Genomic DNA, 20,427 nt, shown 5'->3' with positions numbered 1-20,427 from the left:
CAGCGTTTGACGTCTGTAAATGGGAACGTTCTCAGATCCAGCAGCAATAACTCGCTATGATGCTCACTACGAGGGATGACGTCTGACTTCTTTGATCACAGTTTCAGTACTTGGACTTTGGGTATTGGCTGGTAGCAAGTATGATCTGATACAAGGGTTTAAAATGGAAGCCAATGTTTCTGGCAGTTACATAAAAATTACATTTAAATTCAGAAAGTTATGAACTAAACACTTTCTGTCTGGGTTACCCTCTGTTTACAGTTTACCAAAAGAAACTGTACACAAAGGGCCAGTTTTTAATACAGGAAGTGTTCTGGTTTGTAGTACACTTGTAGTCCATGTAGTATCGACCAATCACGTATCAGCAGGCTGCGGCATATGCAGGAAGAACAGTCTGTGTGGAGAGCAGAAGCAGGCAGAACGTAATCCAGCGTAAAGACATCACAGCTCCCATCAGGGTCATCCAACGACGATTTATCTCTATAGACCGACTCTGCATGCTAACAGCTAACAGCTAACAATCAATCGTAACTTAAGACAAATCTGTCTGACGCTGTGTCACGAAAGCTGATCAATGTTTAGATTTCCCGACTTCCCTGAATGCATCATAAACGATGGCTCCGCCCTCCGTCTCATGTTAAAGTAGTGTCCTTCTCCTCTTGAGGACAGACCTGACAAAGCTTCATGTTGTTCCTAATCTGCATCATGATGTTGTTCTTTCAGCAAACTGAAGAGCCGTTAATTAAAGTCGATCACAAGAAAATCTGTTTCTGTTTGGGCTTCATCCCGCTGCAGTAAGCCAGAGTGCAGCCTCTGTGTAACTTCCTGTTTACAGTGAGACTGAGACTCAGCACAGACAGATGAACGGGTGCTCCTCCGGGGGATGGGACGAGAGATGACAGCGTTTATTTAGCAGACACATCTGGAGGGAGAATGTACCTTTGACCTGAACACACGGTCGCTGCTCGAGCTGCTGACTGGACTGTAAACAATGCAGCGCACGGAGAAGGACGTCTGCGCTGGAGATCGTTTATCGCTTAACGCTGGCTAAACCGGAATGCCTGAAATGTTCGCCTTCACTCCCAGAGGAGATATCGATGTCAGGAGACAGCCGATGTCTGGATAAACTTAAAAAGCTGGTGCTTATGTGTTACGAGATAAGAAATAGCTCATTTAAGCTTTATTAACCTTTACATGTTACACTGTCTCACTGACTGTTGGTTCATTGTTTTTATCAATGACCTCTTAAAAAGTTTGTCCACAGTGAAAAACCAGACTGTGAGATAAAGTAACGGGCTGATCAGTAACCAGGAAATACTGTGTGTGTGTGAGGTATCTAAATAACCCGCAGCAGGCAGCCAATCAGAGAACAGTCCTGGTTTCAGAGCTCAGTGTCAACAACAGTTCAGTGGAAGCGTCCCGTGTTTTTGTTGTTGTCTGTCGTAGTATCCTGAGCAGCAGGCAGGGCTGTGTGTGTGTGTGTGTGTGTGTGTGTGTGTGTGTGTGTGTGTGTGTGTGTGTGTGTGTGTGTGTGTGTGTGTGTGTGTGTGTGTGTGTGTGTGTGTGTGTGTGTGTGTGTGTGTGTGTGTGTGTGTGTCTCGTTAATCAAATATTGGTGCATCACGTGAGGCTGGCGACCATATGGCTCCGGTCCACGCTGCCTGCAAAACATTGTGGATGTGACGTGCAGCGTGCCAGCTGCCACCATGTTCCCCTGAGCGGACACAAAACAGGACTGAAAGGAAACATCGATTAATCAGCAGCATTTATATTTTCAGTGAATTAGCTCCGGTCCAACACAGTTTGATGTGTTTTAAATTATTGTTAAAACATAACCAGAAACAGCTGCTTATCTCCTCTAAGACACCAGACTCCATTGACAGAAACAGTGATTTTACTTCACAGGAGCTGCTGGTCTACTGCTGCCTTGATTGTTTCGTTTTTTGTGTTATTGTTTGTTACACAAATTCTTTGTTTGATCTGAATTAACCCTTTCAAACCACACAAATCACACAATTGCACAAAATCGAACAGATCGAGGCAGCAGCAGAGCAGCAGCTCCTGTGTTCTGTGAGCTTAAATCAAGGTTTTTATGAATGGAGTCTGGTGTGTTTGCAGAGAGCGATGTAACGTCCGTGTGTGGTTTAAACAATCATCAATCATGAACACATCTACTGGAGACACTCACACACTTTTTGTACCTGTGAGTCATCTATATTTCAAAGACTATAAAACAGTAAAAAAAACTCCAGATGCTAATTAAACGGGCCCCTGTCAAAGAGGCATCACGTCGCAGAGTGTGCTGTAAACTTTAATTCTTTGCGGTTAAAGTGGAACTTTTTTACCGTCTGTTTTAACACCTGTTGCAGTCGTGACGTCTCAGAAGTTGACTGGTCAGTGGCAGGATGAGGACTCAGTTTCATGTTGATGACTCCTCATTGTTTTGAAGAAGTTGTTGACGTCGACGGTTCATTAATTTCCTCCCTCACAGCGGTGGGGGGTTGTGGGTCTGTTGGTATTAAGCAGCGTGATGCTGTGCTAATTCCTGGCTGGATTAAGAGCTGCAGCCACAGGAGTTTAACGAGGCCTCGGTCGGCCTGTTGACCGACTCGCTAACTGACTGACTGACAGAAGACAGGCACTGGTTTTAAGAGAAGTGTGATCCTATAGAAGTCTATGAGAACATGCTCCTCCTCCTCTCCTGATGTATTCCCTCAGTAAACATGTTCCTAATGAGTTTATGGTCTCAGTCTCTAGTTTCAAGTCTTCTTCAACACAGCATGATGTTCATTTAGTCACTGATGCTCCTATTGAGAGTCACACAGACCAGAGAGCGGGGAGGGGTTAGGGCGGGGCTACCTGTGATTGACAGGTTGCCACCAAGGCGACCTGTAAAATGTCTTCTGAGTTTGGTTGTACTAAAAGACACTCTGAGGATTTGGCCGTTTATATTTGTATAACTAAATTCTGTCTCAAGCTTTTTTTGCTCGTCCAGATTGTCATCGAGGTACCAGTCATTCAGCATTAGCTGTAACCTCTCACCAGCTTCACCCACTCGTCCAAATATGGTCACTTCTGGCTCTAAAAGCCAAGATGGTGACGGCCAAGATGCTGAACCTGAGACTTCCAGATGTTAGTAAGGCTGCTACGTTCACGTCTTATACAGTCTATGTTTAGATCACAAAACCTGAACAGGATCTTTGTCTTGTGTGCTTCTGTTAGTCATGGTTGGCTCCTCCAGGTCAGAAGGAGACGCTAAAGAAGCTAAAGCCAAAAACAGCAGAAGAAGAAAAGTAACTGCTGTACTTTAGTAGTTCAGTTACACAGTCCAATGTCCATATTAGCATCTTATTAATGTCCAGACTCTAAGTAAAATCATAAAAACAGTCACCAATGTCACTTTTACATCTGAATTAAGAAAAATAAAATGTACTGAATAATCTGATGTCTTTCAGATACGTTTACATTTTAGTTGTGAACTTTGACTTTGTCTCAACACACTCTGGAAACATCTTAGAATAAGGCGTGAGGTCAGCAGGTGTGTGACCTGTGTCTCTTTGTGTCCTTTAGGCCCGCTATAAACACTTTCATTTAACCAGAGATCCCTTACTGAGCTTCTTTAACCAACTACACTGCCAACAGGAGGTCTCACTCCCCCTCCCTGCTGTGGTCCCGAGGGACAGGCAGCCTCTCCTCTCCACGCTCTGATTGGCTGCTGCGTTTCCTGGTCGACCTCGGTGCGGTGACTGACGGCAGTGACCCACTTCATGCGCAGGGACCTGAAGGACGACAGCAGCCCCAGTTTTCGCTCGGAGTCGTATGTAGGACAGCGGGCCTCTAACGGAGACTCATTCATCTCTGTCACCGAGTTTTTCAATTATTTGCAGTTCAGGAGAGACTAAACAATTCCTTTAACACTTTGATGTTCTGTTGATAAGAAAGTTGCTGAAGCTGACATGAGAAATACCCCATGAGCCACCTCTGCAGACCAGCTAATGGATGTCCAGCGGGGTCGTCTGCTAACCTTTCAGTTTGAATCAAACCAGGGCAGAAATGACTAAATGAACATTACCTTAAAAAACCTCTCCCAGAGTAATAAGGACTTAGAGAGAAAACATTTACCCACAATCCTCCTGATGTGTGACCTGCTCTCTGTAAGCTCTTTGATGGAGACAGTTTCCAATGTGTCCCAGCGAGGCTCTCACTTTATCTGCTGACCTCCAAGAGCTTTTTATTCTCATACAACAATCCTCCTGCGTCAGCTGTCACTGCCTAAAGACTGTTTGTGCAAACATCAGAGCAGAGTCGGGCTGGGCAATATGACGTATCGTTAAAAAAACAATATGAAAATGTCTACGCATGCGTTTTTCTATATCGACTCTAACGTGATGTCACAAAACCAGCCGCTGAGCTGCTTTACGGCAGTTTTTACGTCATTTGGACAACGCTTTACGTTCTTATCCGTGCACGTGAGAGTGAACCTGGAGCGAACCACAGGGAGGCGCTGTAACATCGACATTAACGTGCAGAAAAGGACTCGTGAAACTCGTGACAAGTGAAAACAGGAAACTCGGTATTTAATTCACACAAAAATAGGCTTTACCGCGTGGTTGTTTCATAGAGACCAGTTATTCGTTAAATCAGCAGAAAACAATCTATATCGTGATATTTATATATCGTTATCGAGATATGAAAAATCCTATATCGTGACATAGGATTTTGGCCATGTCGCCCAGCTAGTTAACAAGACTTAAAAGATCCAACTCAAAACCTGAATGTTGGATGAGTCTTTTTTTAGGCGTGCTAGGCGCTCAGCTCTGTGTGGAGCGGTGTGTCGTCAGTCAAGTTATAGACCGTTCACAAGGAGTGTCATTGGTTTCTGGGCTACCATTTTTAAGCCGCCATCTTGTTTTTTGGAGATAGAAGTGACCATATTTGGACAAGACGATGGAGATGAGCGACAGGATACCAACTCTAAAGTTATTAGCTAAAAGTAGCATTAGCTTGGTTAGCAAGCTGCACCTATAACTCAAAGGTAATCAGGATGCTAAACGGGATGCTAATTTTTTACATGAAGAAAACTCCAAAAGGCTCCAACAGCACAAACACGGCCCAGAGGTTACGTTCAGTGACTGAGTTAGCTGAGGGGACACCTAGCAGACATCTGTCACTCAGAGAGGCCACGCCCCTCATGCTACATCACTTTAAGCCTTAATATAATGTAAACAGGTGAGCTGTATAAAGATTCTCCCCGTACAGTTGTCATGAAGAGAGAAATGAGCTATAGAGACCCAAACTGTTTTTTGTACCAGGCTGTAAACATGTTTATTTCTGCTGTAAAGTTAAACATGGGGCTCTATGGGGACTGACTCACTGCTGGAGGCAGCCTCAAGTGGACACCAGAGGAACTGCAGGGTTTGGTACGTCTGTGTCTTCCTGTAGCTCCATGCTTTTCCTCCAGTGTTGACAGAGCCTTCATGTGGAGCAAAGAACACTTGCAGTTGGAAGCGGTCAAAGACAGAATGAGGACAGAACAGAAAAGGAGCTGAATCCACAAACACTGAGCTTCACTCCGACATCTCTGGAGACCTTGAAGGACAATTCGCTGACCTGGGAAACACCACGGCTTGGTTTATAATCATGTCAGGGAGGCTTTCCAGCATAAAGAAGCTGTGCGACTTCATGTTTCTGTGGTCCTGTCCCCCCTTTTGCTTTTCATGCTAAACAGAGCTTTTCTCACTTGTGCTTGATCTTTATTTCAACCTCAGATCCAACAACAGCGTCTGTGAGTAAATGATGCTGCAGTCAGCCTCTGCTCTGACTCTTAAAGGTCAAAGACAGCAGCAGCACATTTCTCACGTCAGACAGAGTGAAACGAGGTGAGGATGGAGAGGAGAGAAAAGAAACCAGCTCAGGGCCTCCGAAGAGCCTTTCCACCAGGATAAATTAAGGCTTGAAGACTCTGAACGCTGCCTGCCTGCAGGTTGGCGGGCTGTGGGAGGCGGTCTGGCTCTGAGCCCGACAGCAGATACCCTGCTGAAGTAACAGATGGCCCAGTGCATCATGGGAGTTACAGGATGTCCACAAATATCTGTTTTAGTCTTAAATAGCACAGGAAGCTAATAAAGGTGAAGAAGGCTGTGGGTTGTGTGCGTCACATCACATATTAACCAGTAACGCAATCTGTTCAAAGACATGCTGACATCGTTTTTGGATCATTTATTGTCTCTTTTCTTTCTACATTTAAAGACATTAAACATATTTTGGGATTGAAATGACCTGAATGTCTCCAGTAGATGTGTTCATCCTGCAGCAGGGAAACAGGCTGTAATGGCTGCAACATAATCCTTGATGGGTCAAAGGTCGTCCACTAAAAGTTCTTGTTGTTTCCACTGACAGGCTCAGATTGTTCTTCTAAGTGTGTGACAACATGACAGAAAGGATCCCTACAGAGATAGACCTTTTTGTTACAGAGGAAGATGATTGTTTTAACCACACACAGACGTTACATCACTCTCTGCACACACACCAGACTCCATTCAGAAAAACACTGATTTAAGCTCGTTAAAACAAAACTAAACCATCGAGGCAGCAGCAGACCAGCAACTCCCAAGGATCACTTTCCACAGGTGCAGCTCGTTCTCGGCTGCCGGCTGAAGAAGTCTACTGGAGCAATGCCGAGCGTTTGTGTACCTATCAGTCATTTATCAGTCAGAAAAAGGGCCCAGATTAAAACTGCTGGAAGTCCCCCTTTAGGCACTTTGGCTCGTTTAGGTCACAGAGATTTTCAAACAGGGAACAAAGCTCCACCTGGGGGTCTCACCCTAACCCTCTGATGAGCGCCTGACGTGGGACTCACCTCGTCACTGCTAGTTGCTCAGAAAGATACCGAGGACATGACCTTGGCTTTGTCAGCGGTAGCTACGACCCTGGAGTTGGGAATGCTCCAACATTATAACCCCGACCTCTCTGCTCTGTGTTTGTAGATGTTCCTCACCGTGTACCTGAGCAACAACGACCAGCACTTCAGCGAGGTTCCCATCACGCCGGAAACGCTGTGCCGAGATGTGGTGGAGCTCTGCAAGGAGCCCGGCGAGGCCGACTGCTACCTGGCAGAGATGTGGAGAGGCTCAGGTGAGTTTCCAAAGAAACCTCCACATCTGAACTGTGACTGCTTAAGACCATTAAACATATATTTAATATGGGTATGACATATGTGATGTCCACCTTCTGTTTTTTAACCGATCAGAGCGTGTCGTGGGAGAAGGGGAGCGGATGTTCGAGGCGTTGCAGCGATGGGGGCAGCAGAGGGGGGAGGTTCGTTACCTTCTGCGTCACCAGAGAGCTCCAGGACGAGAGGGTAAGAAACACCTGCCTTCCACTGCAGAGGGTTCAACACGTGTAACGAGAGATCATGCCAGGAGCCGCATGTCTATGAACTGAGTGTTTGCTGGTGGGAAGCCTGAACGTGATCATGTTCTTGTTGCTTCATGAGGGATTGTTTCTGTTCAGTGAGTAACACTGTCATGTAAACGTGACGCTGCAGCTCCTAAAAAAAGTTCATTATAGCCACAACTACCAGCAAAGCGTCAGCCTTGTGATTCTCCTGATGTCTACATGTTGCATCAAAAATGGTCAAACCAAACTCCATTCAAAAAACAGTCGTTTTAAAGTCGTGTTCTTGTCGACTCACAGACAGACCTGACAAAGCCTGAGCTCAGACTTTACAACCCTGCCTCCTGATGTAGTTCTCTCAGCATCCTCTCAGCCTGTTTATTGTCATTAAATCTCAGTAACATCTGTTTGTTGTGGCTTCATAGCGCTGTAGTGAGACAGATCTCAGCCCACGTCTGACTTGCTAGATACAGTGAAACTGTCACTCAGCGGAGACAGACGGACAGGCGCTCCACAGCTGAAACAGAACGCCGGTAGTTGGTGTCCATCAGAAAAATCCTGGTACTGATCCGAGCTCACAGCTCATCACACTGGGCACTGGTCAGCCTGAAGGAGCTGGAAGCAGCAGGAGAGTTCATCAGACACAGCTCAGGAGGAGGAGGGAGGTTAACCAGCTGTGTGCGCCTTTGGGGGAACCATGAACCCAGACTTGAGGGTGTTTGGTTTTCTTCTTTAGAGGACGAATATTTATGGGTTTTGTTTAACCAACAGGAATAAACACAAGTGATCCCACGGTCCAGCTCACAGCTCCATCTTGGCCTTTCATCCACATCTGCAGAAGTTTAGTCGACACCAAATTGTTTTTTCAGTCAGCAAACTCTGCAGAGGAAACAAACTTTGAGGGAAGTTTTAGCGTCTCTTTATAGAGCTTTAGAGAAGAGGAAGTCAGACCAGTGAGAAGATTTAAAAAGAGGAAATGTAGTTGTAGTTGTTTTTGGTGCATATTTAGGTACTGACAGCATCTGGTGCAGATCAACAGCGGCTCTGCTGTACAGTAACAGAGGAGGTTCGGTGTATAACGACGGAAGATGACAAACTGTAATCAGCTTACGGCTCGGGGAGCTGAGTGTGCAGCAGCTGGACCCTGCAGGGTTTTTTAAAGGATTGGGATTTGTTCTTTATCGCAGTCCTAAAAAGAAGCAGCAAATCGCTCTTTTGTTGAAGACTCTCGTGGATTAAACCACATCTGTTTCTCTGTAAAGTGATGCCAGAATCCAGCAGGACAGATTTCTGACCTGTGGTACTTTCCAGGGAGAGAGGCTGAATGTGGACCCACTGATTTTGAGCACCGATGATTTAGTTTCGTCTCTGTTGCGCTGCGTTGTGTGGAGTATCCTGCTGTTTGTGTCTGTGACTAAGATAACAAAGTAAAGGTGTCCAGAGTACAAAGGTCGGTGTAAGCGAGTGTCATCTGCATAATGTTGACATCATAAGCTGTTTACATGTATTTGTTTGTAAATCGAAGCTTTTGGATCAAAGCCATCCATAAATGTACTTTGTTAGCATGCTAATATAAAATTAGCATCAACACCTGCGTATGTTTTCCTGTCCAGGTGGATCCAGAGCTGCAGACCAGATGATGAAGAGGAACCAGGTGAAAGCTTCTGTGGAGAGATGTCTGGAGAACGGGGTGAGAGGCTATCACCCAACGATAGGAGGACCAACACATCTTTAACCTAGCCTAGCTTAGCTTAGCCACAAGACTGGGTGCAAACTCCAAGTATATTTAATTTACATGTTGGTTATTTACCAGGTGTGAAAGTAGAAACAAAAGGACTCGTGTTTGTTTTAGTTGCAGTAAGCGTTGGAACATTTGTTGGACAGATTGGTGACGAGCTAACAACGCTAACAACGCTAACAACAGTAAAACAACTCTACAGCTAACTCGAGCCTTGGTCTTCTGCGCTGTAATTTGCAGCTTAAAATCCTTCACTGAAGGTGAACTCTGACTTGGTGTGTGTATATTTGTGTGTATTTTTGCGTGTTGCAGGTCTCAGCTCCTCGTCTTGACCTGACGCTGAGCGACCTGCAGGATTTGGCAACCAGGCAGCAGCAGCAGATCAATGCCCAGCAGCAGCTTCTGGCCTCCAAGGTAGAACCCACAACTGCTGATACTGCTTTACCAATACTGCCAATAATGCCTCTATTATCACGTCCCTAATACTACAGTCCAGAGACAGAGTTTGTTAAAGCTAACGGGACTTAATGCTTCAGCCTGCAGCAGTGAAACTGTGATGGCTGCATATGATTATTGGGGGCAAATGCGCCCGCTCAAAGGTCGTCCACTAAAAGTTCTTGTTGTTTCCACTGACAGGCTCAGATTGTTATTCTAAGTGTGTGACAACATGACAGAAAGGATCCCTACAGAGATAGACCTTTGTGTTACAGAGGAAGATGATTGTTTTAACCACACACAGACGTTACATCGCTCTCTGCACACACACCAGACTCCATTCAGAAAAACACTGATTTTAGCTCACAGGACGGGAGCTGCTGCTCTGCTGCTGCCTCAACAGTTTAGTTTGTTTGTGTTATTGTGCCACTTCATTGATTTAAACAGTTTATTTAAACCATCACAACATTTATGTGACACAAAAAAATCAGAAAAAGCTTTCTGATTAAGACAGCAGTAGACCAGCAACTCCAATGTAAAATTGTTGTTTTTATGAATGGAGTCTGGTGTGTTTACAGAGAGCGATTTGACGTCTCCGTAGGGATCCTTATAAGAAGATGCTTTGATCGAGCATTTGTTCCCAAGGATTACATCGCAGCCATTACAGCCTGTTGGACCCCAAAATATGTCCCGTTGTAATGTCTCTCTGTTCACCTTGACATCCTTTAAGAGAACACAGTTATATGAACAGACTGACCGCGTGTTCCGCGTGTTGCAGGAGCAGCGCCTTCGGTACCTGAAGCTGCAGGAGCAGCGGCAGCAGCAGCAGCAGGAGGTGTCTGAGCAGGAGCGACTGCAGCAGCTCAGAGAGAACGCACAGAACCAGGAGGCCAAACTGCGACGGGTCCGGGCCCTCAGGGGCCAGGTGGAGCAGAAACGCCTCAGCAACAGCAAGCTAGGTCAGTGTGATGAACAGGAGACATGTTGTAACATGATGCAGGATTCTTCTGATGCTGCAGTCGAGTGGTCATATCAGTGATCAAGAGTGATATTTATTAAAGCTGACTGCAGAGTGAGCGTAATGACTCTGTGATCTATGTGATGTGGAACACTTTACATGTTTTTAACATTTAACACAAGATAAGAACTGTGCATTATAAAGATAGTCAGCGAGCAAACTACTGATGAAGCACTTTTTAATCACAGTAAAGTTTGCGTTTTGCAGCTTCTGCTTCTCAGGAAGTAAATGACAGAGTGAGAAGTTCCTCGTGCAGGTTGTGATCTGTGATTTTGAGCTGCATAAAATAAACACTGACAGGAAGAACAGAGACATAACGAGAAGTGTACCAGAAAGAAAATGTAAGGCATACATTTAGGAGAAGGCTAGAGGACACAAATGACATGCAGTTTGCATGTTTCACTTCAGGGTGTATGGAGTACATGTGCCCAGTCAGCAGTAACCATTCTACAGCAGTGCGCGCTGTCAGAGCAGATGGACAGATATCTGAATCCGCCTTAGTTTAACTGTCCATCAGACGATCAGATAGATGTGACCCTGACTCAGTCATCATCACGGAAATGACAGGATTTCCAGTAAACTGCTTGTTCATTCAAATGTAACTGTGACTTTCCTAATCCTTTCACATCTGCTCTGCTGCATGTGTTCAGTCAGTTTGTCTTTAGCGTGTAGCTTTAGTTCAACTGCTACAGTTAACTGCGTCAGCCGCAGCAGTGAAACAGGCTGTAATGGCTGCAACATAATCCATCCTGTCTGTAATGTTGTCACACTTATAATAACCATCTGAGCCTGTCAGTGTGCCGCCCAGGCTTACGCTGCAGTCACTACATTGTTTGGCGTTGCTGTGGTATTGAAGTCCAGGTATCATATCGGCACGAGAACTCATCCTCCTCTCGTTCACGTGTGTTGCTGTGTTTGTGTGTTTGTTGTGTCAGTGGAGGAGATCGAGCAGATGACCGGCCTGTTCCAGCAGAAGCAGAGGGAGCTGCTGGTCGCCGTGTCGAGGGTGGAGGAGCTGAGCGACCAGCTGGAGGCACTGAGGAGCAACAGATTTGAGCCTCCTTTTCCTCCTCCTCCTCCTCCTTATCACCACAACACCTCCTCCACAGCTGAGCTGGAGCGCCTGTATAAGGAGCTGCAGGTGAGAGCTCAGCCGAGGACCAGCACTGTTTGGGAATAACAGTGTGTTCTCTCAACAACAATGTTTATAAGCTAAGCTAGCTAACCAGGCAATAAGGGCTACAGCGGCTAGTTTAAGCAGGACAGCTAGGCTAACTAGCTGATGTAGACTTTGTACTATTAGCCTCCTCCCTCCTCCTTTCTCACCGAGCTTCATCCCTGACCTCCCAGTTGAGGAACAAGCTGAACCAGGATCAGAGCGGCAGGCTGCAGCAGCAGAGAGACAGCCTGAACAAGAGGAACCTGGAGGTGGCAGCGATGGACCGGCGGCTCGCCGAGCTCCGACAGCGGCTGTGGAAGAAGAAGGCCGCACTGCAGCAGAAGGAGAACCTGCCGGTGAGTGTGCATGAAAAATAGTGGGGCTTTAGTTGATCCATAGTAGTGGAGAATCTGAGCGTAAGATTGAGATAAGCATTGTATGCTAAATGAGCTAGCTTAAGGCAACCAACCATCAGCATGAACTTTCTACCACCAAGTATTTCCTGATAAAGTCAGTTTTCTTAAAAGGAATTTCCGACTCCCCCAGGTGGCCTCTGACGGAGTGGCCCCGCAGCACGGCGGGGGCTCCAGAGTGGCAGCGGTGGGGCCGTACATCCAGTCGTCCTCCACAACAACCTCCCAGGGGCCTCCGGTGCCGGCTCGCCAGGAGGTTCTGGTGAAGCCAGCGTACCCAGACGGCACCGCCACCCTGCCCATGCCGGACTCGTCCCTGAAGCCGCCTCCCAGACCAGTGAAACCAGCCTCAGGTACTGAACCACAAGTTACTCTGAAGGGGGGGTTTAATGTGTTAGGGTCAAACAGTGTGTGAATGTCTCCAGTGGATGTGTTCACCCTGCAGCAGTGAAACAGGCTGTAATGGCTGCAACATAATCCTTGATGGGTCAAAGGTCGTCCACTAAAAGTTCTTGTTGTTTCCACTGACAGGCTCAGATTGTTCTTCTAAGTGTGTGACAACATGACAGAAAGGATCCCTACAGAGATAGACCTTTGTGTTACAGAGGAAGATGATTGTTTTAACCACACACAGACGTTACATCGCTCTCTGCACACACACCAGACTCCATTCAGAAAAACACTGATTTAAGCTCTCAGCACACAGGAGCTGCTGCTCTGCCTCTGTGCCAGTTAGTTAGGGTTTATTTTTTGTTATTTCCTGTCACACAATTATTGTGTTGAATCCGAACTAACCATTTAAAACATCAAAGTCACAAACAAACTTTGTGATCCAGGCAGAAGTGGACCAGCAGCTCGGTGTTCTGTGAAGTGAAATGACTGTTCTTTAGCAAAGGTCTTTGACCCATCAAGGATTATGTTGCAGCCATCACAGCCTGTTTCACTGCTGCAGGATGAACACATCTACTGGAGACACTCAGAAATACTCATATTAACCTTTAATGTTCTCAAACAAAATGTCTGTACAGCTCTGTCCGATGATTTTAAAGAATTGTATTGGACGTACGTCTCTCTGCTCCTTTTAGGGTTTGCCACATCAAAAATAACTAAACTCTCAGACTGGAGCGGCTCGTTCTCTGAATCCAGCGGAGGTTACGGCCACGCGTCTACGCTGCCTCGCATGTCCAGCTGCCACAGCTCAGGTCAGTCCAGGAGGGGTTTATCAAAGACAGAAACAAAGCAGCTCTCTGTCAGTGTGCAGAGTACAGGGTGGGGCTGTTCTAATGATGATTCCTCCTGTAGGTGGGAAAAACCTCTCGGACCAGAAGGGCCTCTCTGGGTCAGACATCCCGCCCCCTGTCCCCTCGCGGACCAATCACAGCGCTGAGAACCTGCTCCGAGACAATCAGGTATCAAAGGAGTCTCACTCACATTATGACGAGTTAAATAAGGCGCTTCATTTATCGTTGGACAGGTTACATCAGGTTATTGTTTCTCATTCTTCTCACTGTTGCAGTTTGAAGGATGGAGCTGTCCGTCTTTGAGGTCTCGATGATGAAGTCTTTTTTGTGTTTCAATATGAACTCATCAAACATTTAATGTTACATTATTTTAATTAAAAACACGTACTTGCCAGATTTTCTTGGTGTAACAACAGGCCCTGTCTGTTTAAGTATCGTTTCTGTGTTAACTGTGTTTCTCCTTCAGGCTGCAGGTAAAGGTCTGTCCAAGATGGCCGCTCCACCTCCACTTCCCAGTAAGCCCAAACCGTTCTCCTCCTCCGGCCCTCCAACCTTCTCCAAGCCCCCCTACAGCACCGGGACCTTCCCTGGTAAGGTGCGGCCGGTCGGGGGCCAACTCCGGGCGCCGGCAGGGGTCCTCTTCACCCACAGCAACACCCTCCCTCTGCCACACAAGCAGGAGAGTCCACCGGCCGCCGCCGTACGTCCGTACACCCCTGAGCTCTCTGAGGCTCCGCCTCCTGTGCTGCAGAAGCCTCAGACTCTGGCGGCTTCATCGATCTACTCCATGTACACCCAGCAAGCCACGCCGGGGAAGGGCTACCAGCCAGGCAGCCAGGGGACCCTGCCCCGCAGCACGCCCAGAGGTGAAGCCCCCCCCCCACTCCAGCTGTTACTGATGATGTCACTGTTACCGATGATGTCACTGTTACCGATGATGTCACTGTTACCACTGCTGCTGTAACTTTTAACGCGGCATTACGTTTTATTTTCTAAGTTGTTATTATGAATGAGTGAGTAACTGTTTATTTGCTGGAGATCAGACGTTGGTTTTGTTCGTGCTGCCTCTGACGTCTGTGTCTCCGCCCCCTCACAGTTTACGGGAAACCAAAGAAGCAGACTGTCGGCTCAGACGGCCTCACCGTGACCTCCGGGTCCAGCTTTTCTGACGGGAGTGACGCTGAACACAGTTTCCTTGGTAACAGCGAAGGTGTGGCAACAGAGACGGCAGAACGCTCCGCCCCTCGACCTCTCAGCCCCACCAAGCTCCTCCCCTTCCTGTCCAACCCTCTCAGGAACCCCAGCGATGCTGACCTGGAGGCCCTGCGCCGCCGGCTGCACCACGCCCCCCGGCCCCTGAAGAAGCGCAGCTCCATCACGGAGCCCGAGGGCCCGGCGGGGCCCAACATCCAGAAGCTGCTGTATCAGAAAACCACTCTGGCTGCCATGGAAACCATCCCCATGGAGACGGTTGGACCAGCAGGGACGTGTACCCAGCCCGGCGTGGATGAGGACGGGATGGGTGGGGCAGATGTAGCGTCCAGGCTCGATGGTTTATACCAACCGCTCACTGAGAGCCCAGAAGGGACCCTGACCCCGCCTCCTCTGCCCCCCCGCTCACCCATCACAGACCCCGCCTCCTGCCGCCCCCTGCCCCGCCCTCTGGAGGACAAGGAAAAGGAGGAGGTGTGTCCACCCGCCTCCGTCCCCAAGGACTACTTTTCAGAGGAGTTCCCCCCGTACCCGCCCCCACCTTACCCCACCTGTGGAGAGGCGGAGCAGGGAGACGACGGGCTCAACCTGCAGCCGCCAGAGGTCACAGGACAGGTCGCAGAGCCTCCGGTGAGCGTCAGAAACACTCCATAACAAAATATACTGTCTTTTAATAATCAATAACCCCCCCTCTGACCCCCTCCCTCAGGGTAAGAAGTCGATCCTCCGTAAGGCCGGCTCAGAGCGGACCGACTGCAGCGCGCGGGTCAAGTTCAACCCTCTGGCCCTGCTGCTGGACTCGTCTCTGGAGGGCGAATACGACCTCGTGCAGAGGGTCATTTACGACGTGAGTCACACTGCTGTCTGACACCACTCAGGGACACCTGCAGGTCTGTGACAGTTAGGTGATATTAAAGGAATAAGTGACACTGTGTTCCCTCACGCGTAGATTCGATCAGTCATCATTGTGGTTAACAGCAGCTCAAAGAGGTTTGAAAGGGAATTCCAGTTGTTTCAGACGTTGGCTGTTTCACATGTTTCGGGGGCGAAATGAGACAAAACGTTTTGGAATTACTTCAGTAGAATTCTTCTTTTTTAAACCAGACTTCATTGACAAAAACATTTTACCTCTCAGAAAACACGACTCGCGGGTCCACTGCTGCCTCAGGTGGTAATCTTTTGTGTTATTGTGTAACCGAAGGATGTTTTACATCTCAACCAACCATGAAAACACCAAACATACTAACTGATGAGGGCAGCAGCAGAGCAGCAGCTCCCGTGTTCTGTGAGGTAAAATCAGTGTTTTTCTGAATGGAGTCTGGTGTGTGTGCAGAGAGCGATGTAACGTCTGTGTGTGGTTAAAACAATCATCTTCCTCTGTAACAAAAAGGTCTATCTCTGTAGGGATCCTTTCTGTCATGTTGTCACACACTTAGAAGAACAATCTGAGCCTGTCAGTGGAAACAACAAGAACTTTTAGTGGACGACCTTTGACCCATCAAGGATTATGTTGCAGCCATTACAGCCTGTTTCGCTGCTGCAGGCTGAACACATCTACTGGAGACACTCACACACTGTTTGTTCATTTCTGCTTTTTTTGTGTATTTGGATTTGAAGTGTCGTACAACTTGAGATTAAAGTGAGAACAGAGAATATTTAGAGGTTTTAAAATCTTCAAGCTAAAAGCTAATTAGCATTAAACGCTCAAAATCAGTCACTTCACTTAGATGAAATGTTTGTGATCTCACATCCTTCCTGCAGGTGGACGACCCCAGCATGCCGAACGACGAGGGCATCACAGCGCTGCACAACGCCGTCTGCGCCGGCCACACAGAGATCGTCAAGTTTCTGGTTCAGTTCGGAGTCAACGCTAACGCTGCCGACAGCGACGGCTGGTGAGTTAGCTAGCAGCGTAGGAGGACGGCCTCCCCTTTGTTAATCCCTCCTCCTCCCTCTCACGCCAAACTCAGGGGAGCTCATGAGCTGGTGTGATGTTGTACTTCTGTGTTGCAGGTGGTCCTGTTAGTGAAGGCTTCATTATTTCACTGCTGATCAGCGTCTGTTGTTGTTGTTGAACCTTGACACATCCTGATGTCTCCATGTTTTCTTCACTCTCTGTGTCACTCCTGAAACGCAGCAGTGCAACATTAAAACAGCCTTCCACTCATGCGTGATGTCAGAGGAAAATGGCCGCCGTGTGAATATGATGTTTGAATAGCTGCTTTAACAGTTCTTCCTTCCTCCGCCTCTCCTCGTCTCCAGGACTCCCCTCCACTGCGCCGCCTCCTGTAACAACGTTCAGGTCTGTAAGTTCCTGGTGGAGTCGGGGGCGGCGGTGTTCGCCACCACTTACAGCGACATGCAGACAGCTGCCGACAAATGTGAGGAGATGGAGGATGGCTACGCCCAGTGCTCCCAGTTCCTCTACGGTGAGACACAATGCGTCCCACTGCAGGACCTTCTGCGTGTTTGTTTAACAGGAAGTAGACCTGAAGGTGTTTCCTCCCCCCTCTCTGTCCCGGCAGGCGTTCAGGAGAAGATGGGCGTGATGAACCGGGGCGTGGTCTACGCCTTGTGGGACTACGAGCCTCAGAGCGAGGACGAGCTGGGCTTCAGCGAGGGCGACTGCATGACGGTGTTGAGACGAGAGGACGACGTGGAGACGGAGTGGTGGTGGGCGAGATGTGCCGACCGAGAGGGCTACATCCCCCGAAACCTGCTGGGGGTGAGATCACTGTTTACCCTCTAACTGCTGACTGAGCTGCTGATGTGTGGATACTGAACGAGACAGGGCCTCAGAAATGTTGCTCGCACCAGCTTTATTATTTTTGATTATTTTTTGGGCTTTTAGGACAGGGGAGAGCGGGGTGACATGCACCAAATGTTTTGGCTGTTTTTACTTGTAGATTTGACCTCATGTCTCCGTGTTTCCAGCAACCTGTCCCTGGGTGTTTCAGTTTATATCAGATCCTCTGCAGGAGTTTATTTGGATCCTGTTAGACTGTGAAATGAAGTGTCAACCTTTGACTGCGACAGACGTCACGTACGTTTAAAAGGAGTGACGTCCATTAGGCTCCAAAGGACCGTCGTCCCTGCTCGCGTCAGTCTGCCTCCTCCTCCAGTTGTCCCGAACTGTCGTGTTTTAATCCGGTTTAAACGAATCCTGTTACTCAACAGTGTTACGTAACAAAGTTCAGTGTTTAAATGTTATCTTTATGGTGTTTTAATGAGACTCTTTTATTTCGCAGCTGTATCTGAGGATCAAGCCGCGGCAGAGGAGCCTGGCTTAACCCACGGCCGACAAATCCTTCAAAAGAGCGGGACGCTCTGCAGAGGAGGGACGAGACCCAACACAGACGTCGTGTTTAAAGAAGACTAACAGACGTTTTCTGAACTCAGCACAAAGAAGTGAACTCAGAGGAAACTACAGCTCATCTGCTTCCTGTGCTCAAGCTCAGATTATTAACACCAAAATGTAACAGCAGATATATTTCACCTTTGGTCACATCGGAGATTTATTTCCTTTAACAGCCGTTATTAAGATTATCCTACTGAATCAGATCGTGACCGCTCACAGGAAGACGGGAACCACAGACTGCGTGTAAGAAGTGGACGCAGCCACACTGATGTCACACAAGTCAGTTTGGTATTTTAGCCGTTGCCATCTTGGTTTCTTGGAGCCAGAAGTGACCATATTTGGTCAAGAGGGTGGAGCTACAAAGTTACCAGAGATGAGCATCAGCTAATGCTAGTACAAGCTCGGTTAGCAAGGTGTATCCATGATTTTTTAGTACCTGTGATATCGATTAGGATGCTGATTTTAGCTAGACTGCTTAAAGTGTTTTTTACAACCGAACGTTGAACAAGATGTTTTACAGGTCGGCATGGTAGCGACTTGTCAATCACAGGTAGCCCCGCCCTAGCCCCTCCCCTCTTTCTGGTCTGTGTGACTCTCAATGGGAGCATCAGTGACTAAATGAACATCATGCTGTGTTGAAGAAGACTTGAAACTAGAGACTGAGACCATAAACTCATCAGGAACATGTTTACTGAGGGAATACATCAGGAGAGGAGGAGGAGCATGTTCTCATAGACTTCTATAGGATCAGACTAGTGGAGTCGCCCCCTGCTGGATTGCAGGATTAAAGCTTCTGCATTGGCTTCACTTCTCAGAACTGGAGGCTGCGTCCACTTCTTATACACAGTCTGCAGGAAACACGTTACAGACGTCAGTTTGAGTCAGACAGGTGACGTTTTGTTTGAATAAGAGGTTAACATCCTTCTCTCGGTTATTGTTCAAGTTTAAAGGTACAGTCCTTTGATTTTGTCACAGCAGGCACTCATTTTCCCCGTCAAACCTTCTTTGTTCTGTGTGTGTGCAAGCAAAGGATCGTGACATGAATCTGTTATCTCGGGGCTCTGTAGGACAGATGGAGGTCATTCCAGTGTTTTTAAACCTGGGCCCCAGTTTGACATGTTTTAGGGTCTAAATGACCAACAGGTACAGAAGCAGTAATGTTACCTCACAGAACACTGCTGAACAGTTTACTGCTGCCTCCAAAGGTTTGTTTTTGTGTTACTGTGTGACTTTAGTATTTTAAAAGGGTACTTTGGACCCAAAACAACATACAGAACACACAAGATAGACCTTTTTGTTACAGAGGAAGATGATGTATTAACAACAAACAGACGTTACATCACTCTCTGCAAACACACCAGACTCCATTCATAAAAACACTGATTTTACCTCACCGCACACAGGAGCTATTTGTGTACTTTTGCCACGATCACTGAGCTTGTGTTATTGTGTGTAACACAAATATTGTGCTGGATACAAGCTAACTGCTTGAGAACATTACAATAACACAGACTAACTAACCAATAAAGGCAGCAGCAGACCAGCAGCTCCTGTGTCCTGTGAGCTTAAATCAGTGTTTTTCTGAATGGAGTCTGGTGTGTGTGCAGAGAGCGATGTAACGTCTGTGTGTGGTTAAAACAATCATCTTCCTCTGTAACAAAAAGGTCTATCTCTGTAGGGATCCTTTCTGTCATGTTGTCACACACTTAGAAGAACAATCTGAGCCTGTCAGTGGAAACAACAAGAACTTTTAGTGGATGACCTTTGACCCATCAAGGATTATGTTGCAGCCATTACAGCCTGTTTCACTGCTGCAGGATGAACACAACTTTTTTGTACCTTTTAGTCATTTAGAGCCCAAAAACATAAAAATAACCCAGGTTTAAAAATAATGTAATTCCCCTTCAAGGGGATTTATTTACTTTAATAAATTTGCCTGTTTGTAGATTTGTTGAAATCCAGCTCGGAGCCTCGGACAGGCTCAGTGTGAACAGGCCGCCATGTTAATGTCACTTTGATATTTGGGTTGTTAATGTTACCTGAACACAAACGCTGCCTGTGTGTAGGAAAAGCTCTCGTTGTGAACGAGGCTGAAAGTTTAGTTTTTTACAATCATTTGAGTTTCTGTTTCGTTCTTTAAAATAAGGCGACAACATAAGATAAGTGTGAAAAGTTCTGTGTTGAAAATGAGGACTTTGTTTAAAACCCTGACGAGTGAAGGTAGATTACATTTTTCAAAATAAAAGCCTGATCAGCTCTTATCATCGTCAAACTGTCCACCGATCAGAGAATGTTTTCACTTGGAGCTAGGCTAGCAGTTTCCACCTGCTTCCAGTCTTTGTGCTAAGCTACGCTAAACACAACCTGAGCCTTATCTCTGTACTGTACACACCAACATGAAACTAACCTACATCTTACTGAACTGATGAACAGAATGATTTTTCAAAATAAAATAATA

General features: G+C 47.0%; 1 protein-coding gene across 1 annotated transcript in view; it reads left to right on the top strand.

Annotated features, from left to right (window-relative positions):
* LOC138594492 (apoptosis-stimulating of p53 protein 2-like) overlaps positions 1-20,427 on the top strand; it is a 23,920-nt gene extending 3,493 nt beyond the window's left edge. Inside the window, exons 2-18 of the mRNA XM_069665596.1 lie at positions 6,987-7,134; positions 7,250-7,360; positions 9,009-9,085; positions 9,446-9,547; positions 10,347-10,527; positions 11,522-11,727; positions 11,937-12,101; positions 12,292-12,511; positions 13,244-13,360; positions 13,461-13,567; positions 13,866-14,265; positions 14,496-15,241; positions 15,321-15,458; positions 16,373-16,506; positions 16,874-17,040; positions 17,137-17,336; positions 17,860-20,427. Of these exons, the coding sequence (XP_069521697.1) occupies positions 6,987-7,134; positions 7,250-7,360; positions 9,009-9,085; positions 9,446-9,547; positions 10,347-10,527; positions 11,522-11,727; positions 11,937-12,101; positions 12,292-12,511; positions 13,244-13,360; positions 13,461-13,567; positions 13,866-14,265; positions 14,496-15,241; positions 15,321-15,458; positions 16,373-16,506; positions 16,874-17,040; positions 17,137-17,336; positions 17,860-17,901 (3,261 nt within the window). The 3' untranslated portion in view covers positions 17,902-20,427. The remainder of the gene's footprint in view (positions 1-6,986; positions 7,135-7,249; positions 7,361-9,008; positions 9,086-9,445; positions 9,548-10,346; positions 10,528-11,521; positions 11,728-11,936; positions 12,102-12,291; positions 12,512-13,243; positions 13,361-13,460; positions 13,568-13,865; positions 14,266-14,495; positions 15,242-15,320; positions 15,459-16,372; positions 16,507-16,873; positions 17,041-17,136; positions 17,337-17,859) is intronic.

This window comes from Semicossyphus pulcher, unplaced genomic scaffold (genome assembly GCF_022749685.1).
Source record: "Semicossyphus pulcher isolate SPU_LCO1_2020_fin unplaced genomic scaffold, fSemPul1.0.p SCAF_17, whole genome shotgun sequence".
Classification (NCBI taxonomy): Eukaryota; Metazoa; Chordata; class Actinopteri; order Labriformes; family Labridae; genus Semicossyphus; species Semicossyphus pulcher.
This window is presented reverse-complemented; position numbering and strand designations above follow the sequence as displayed.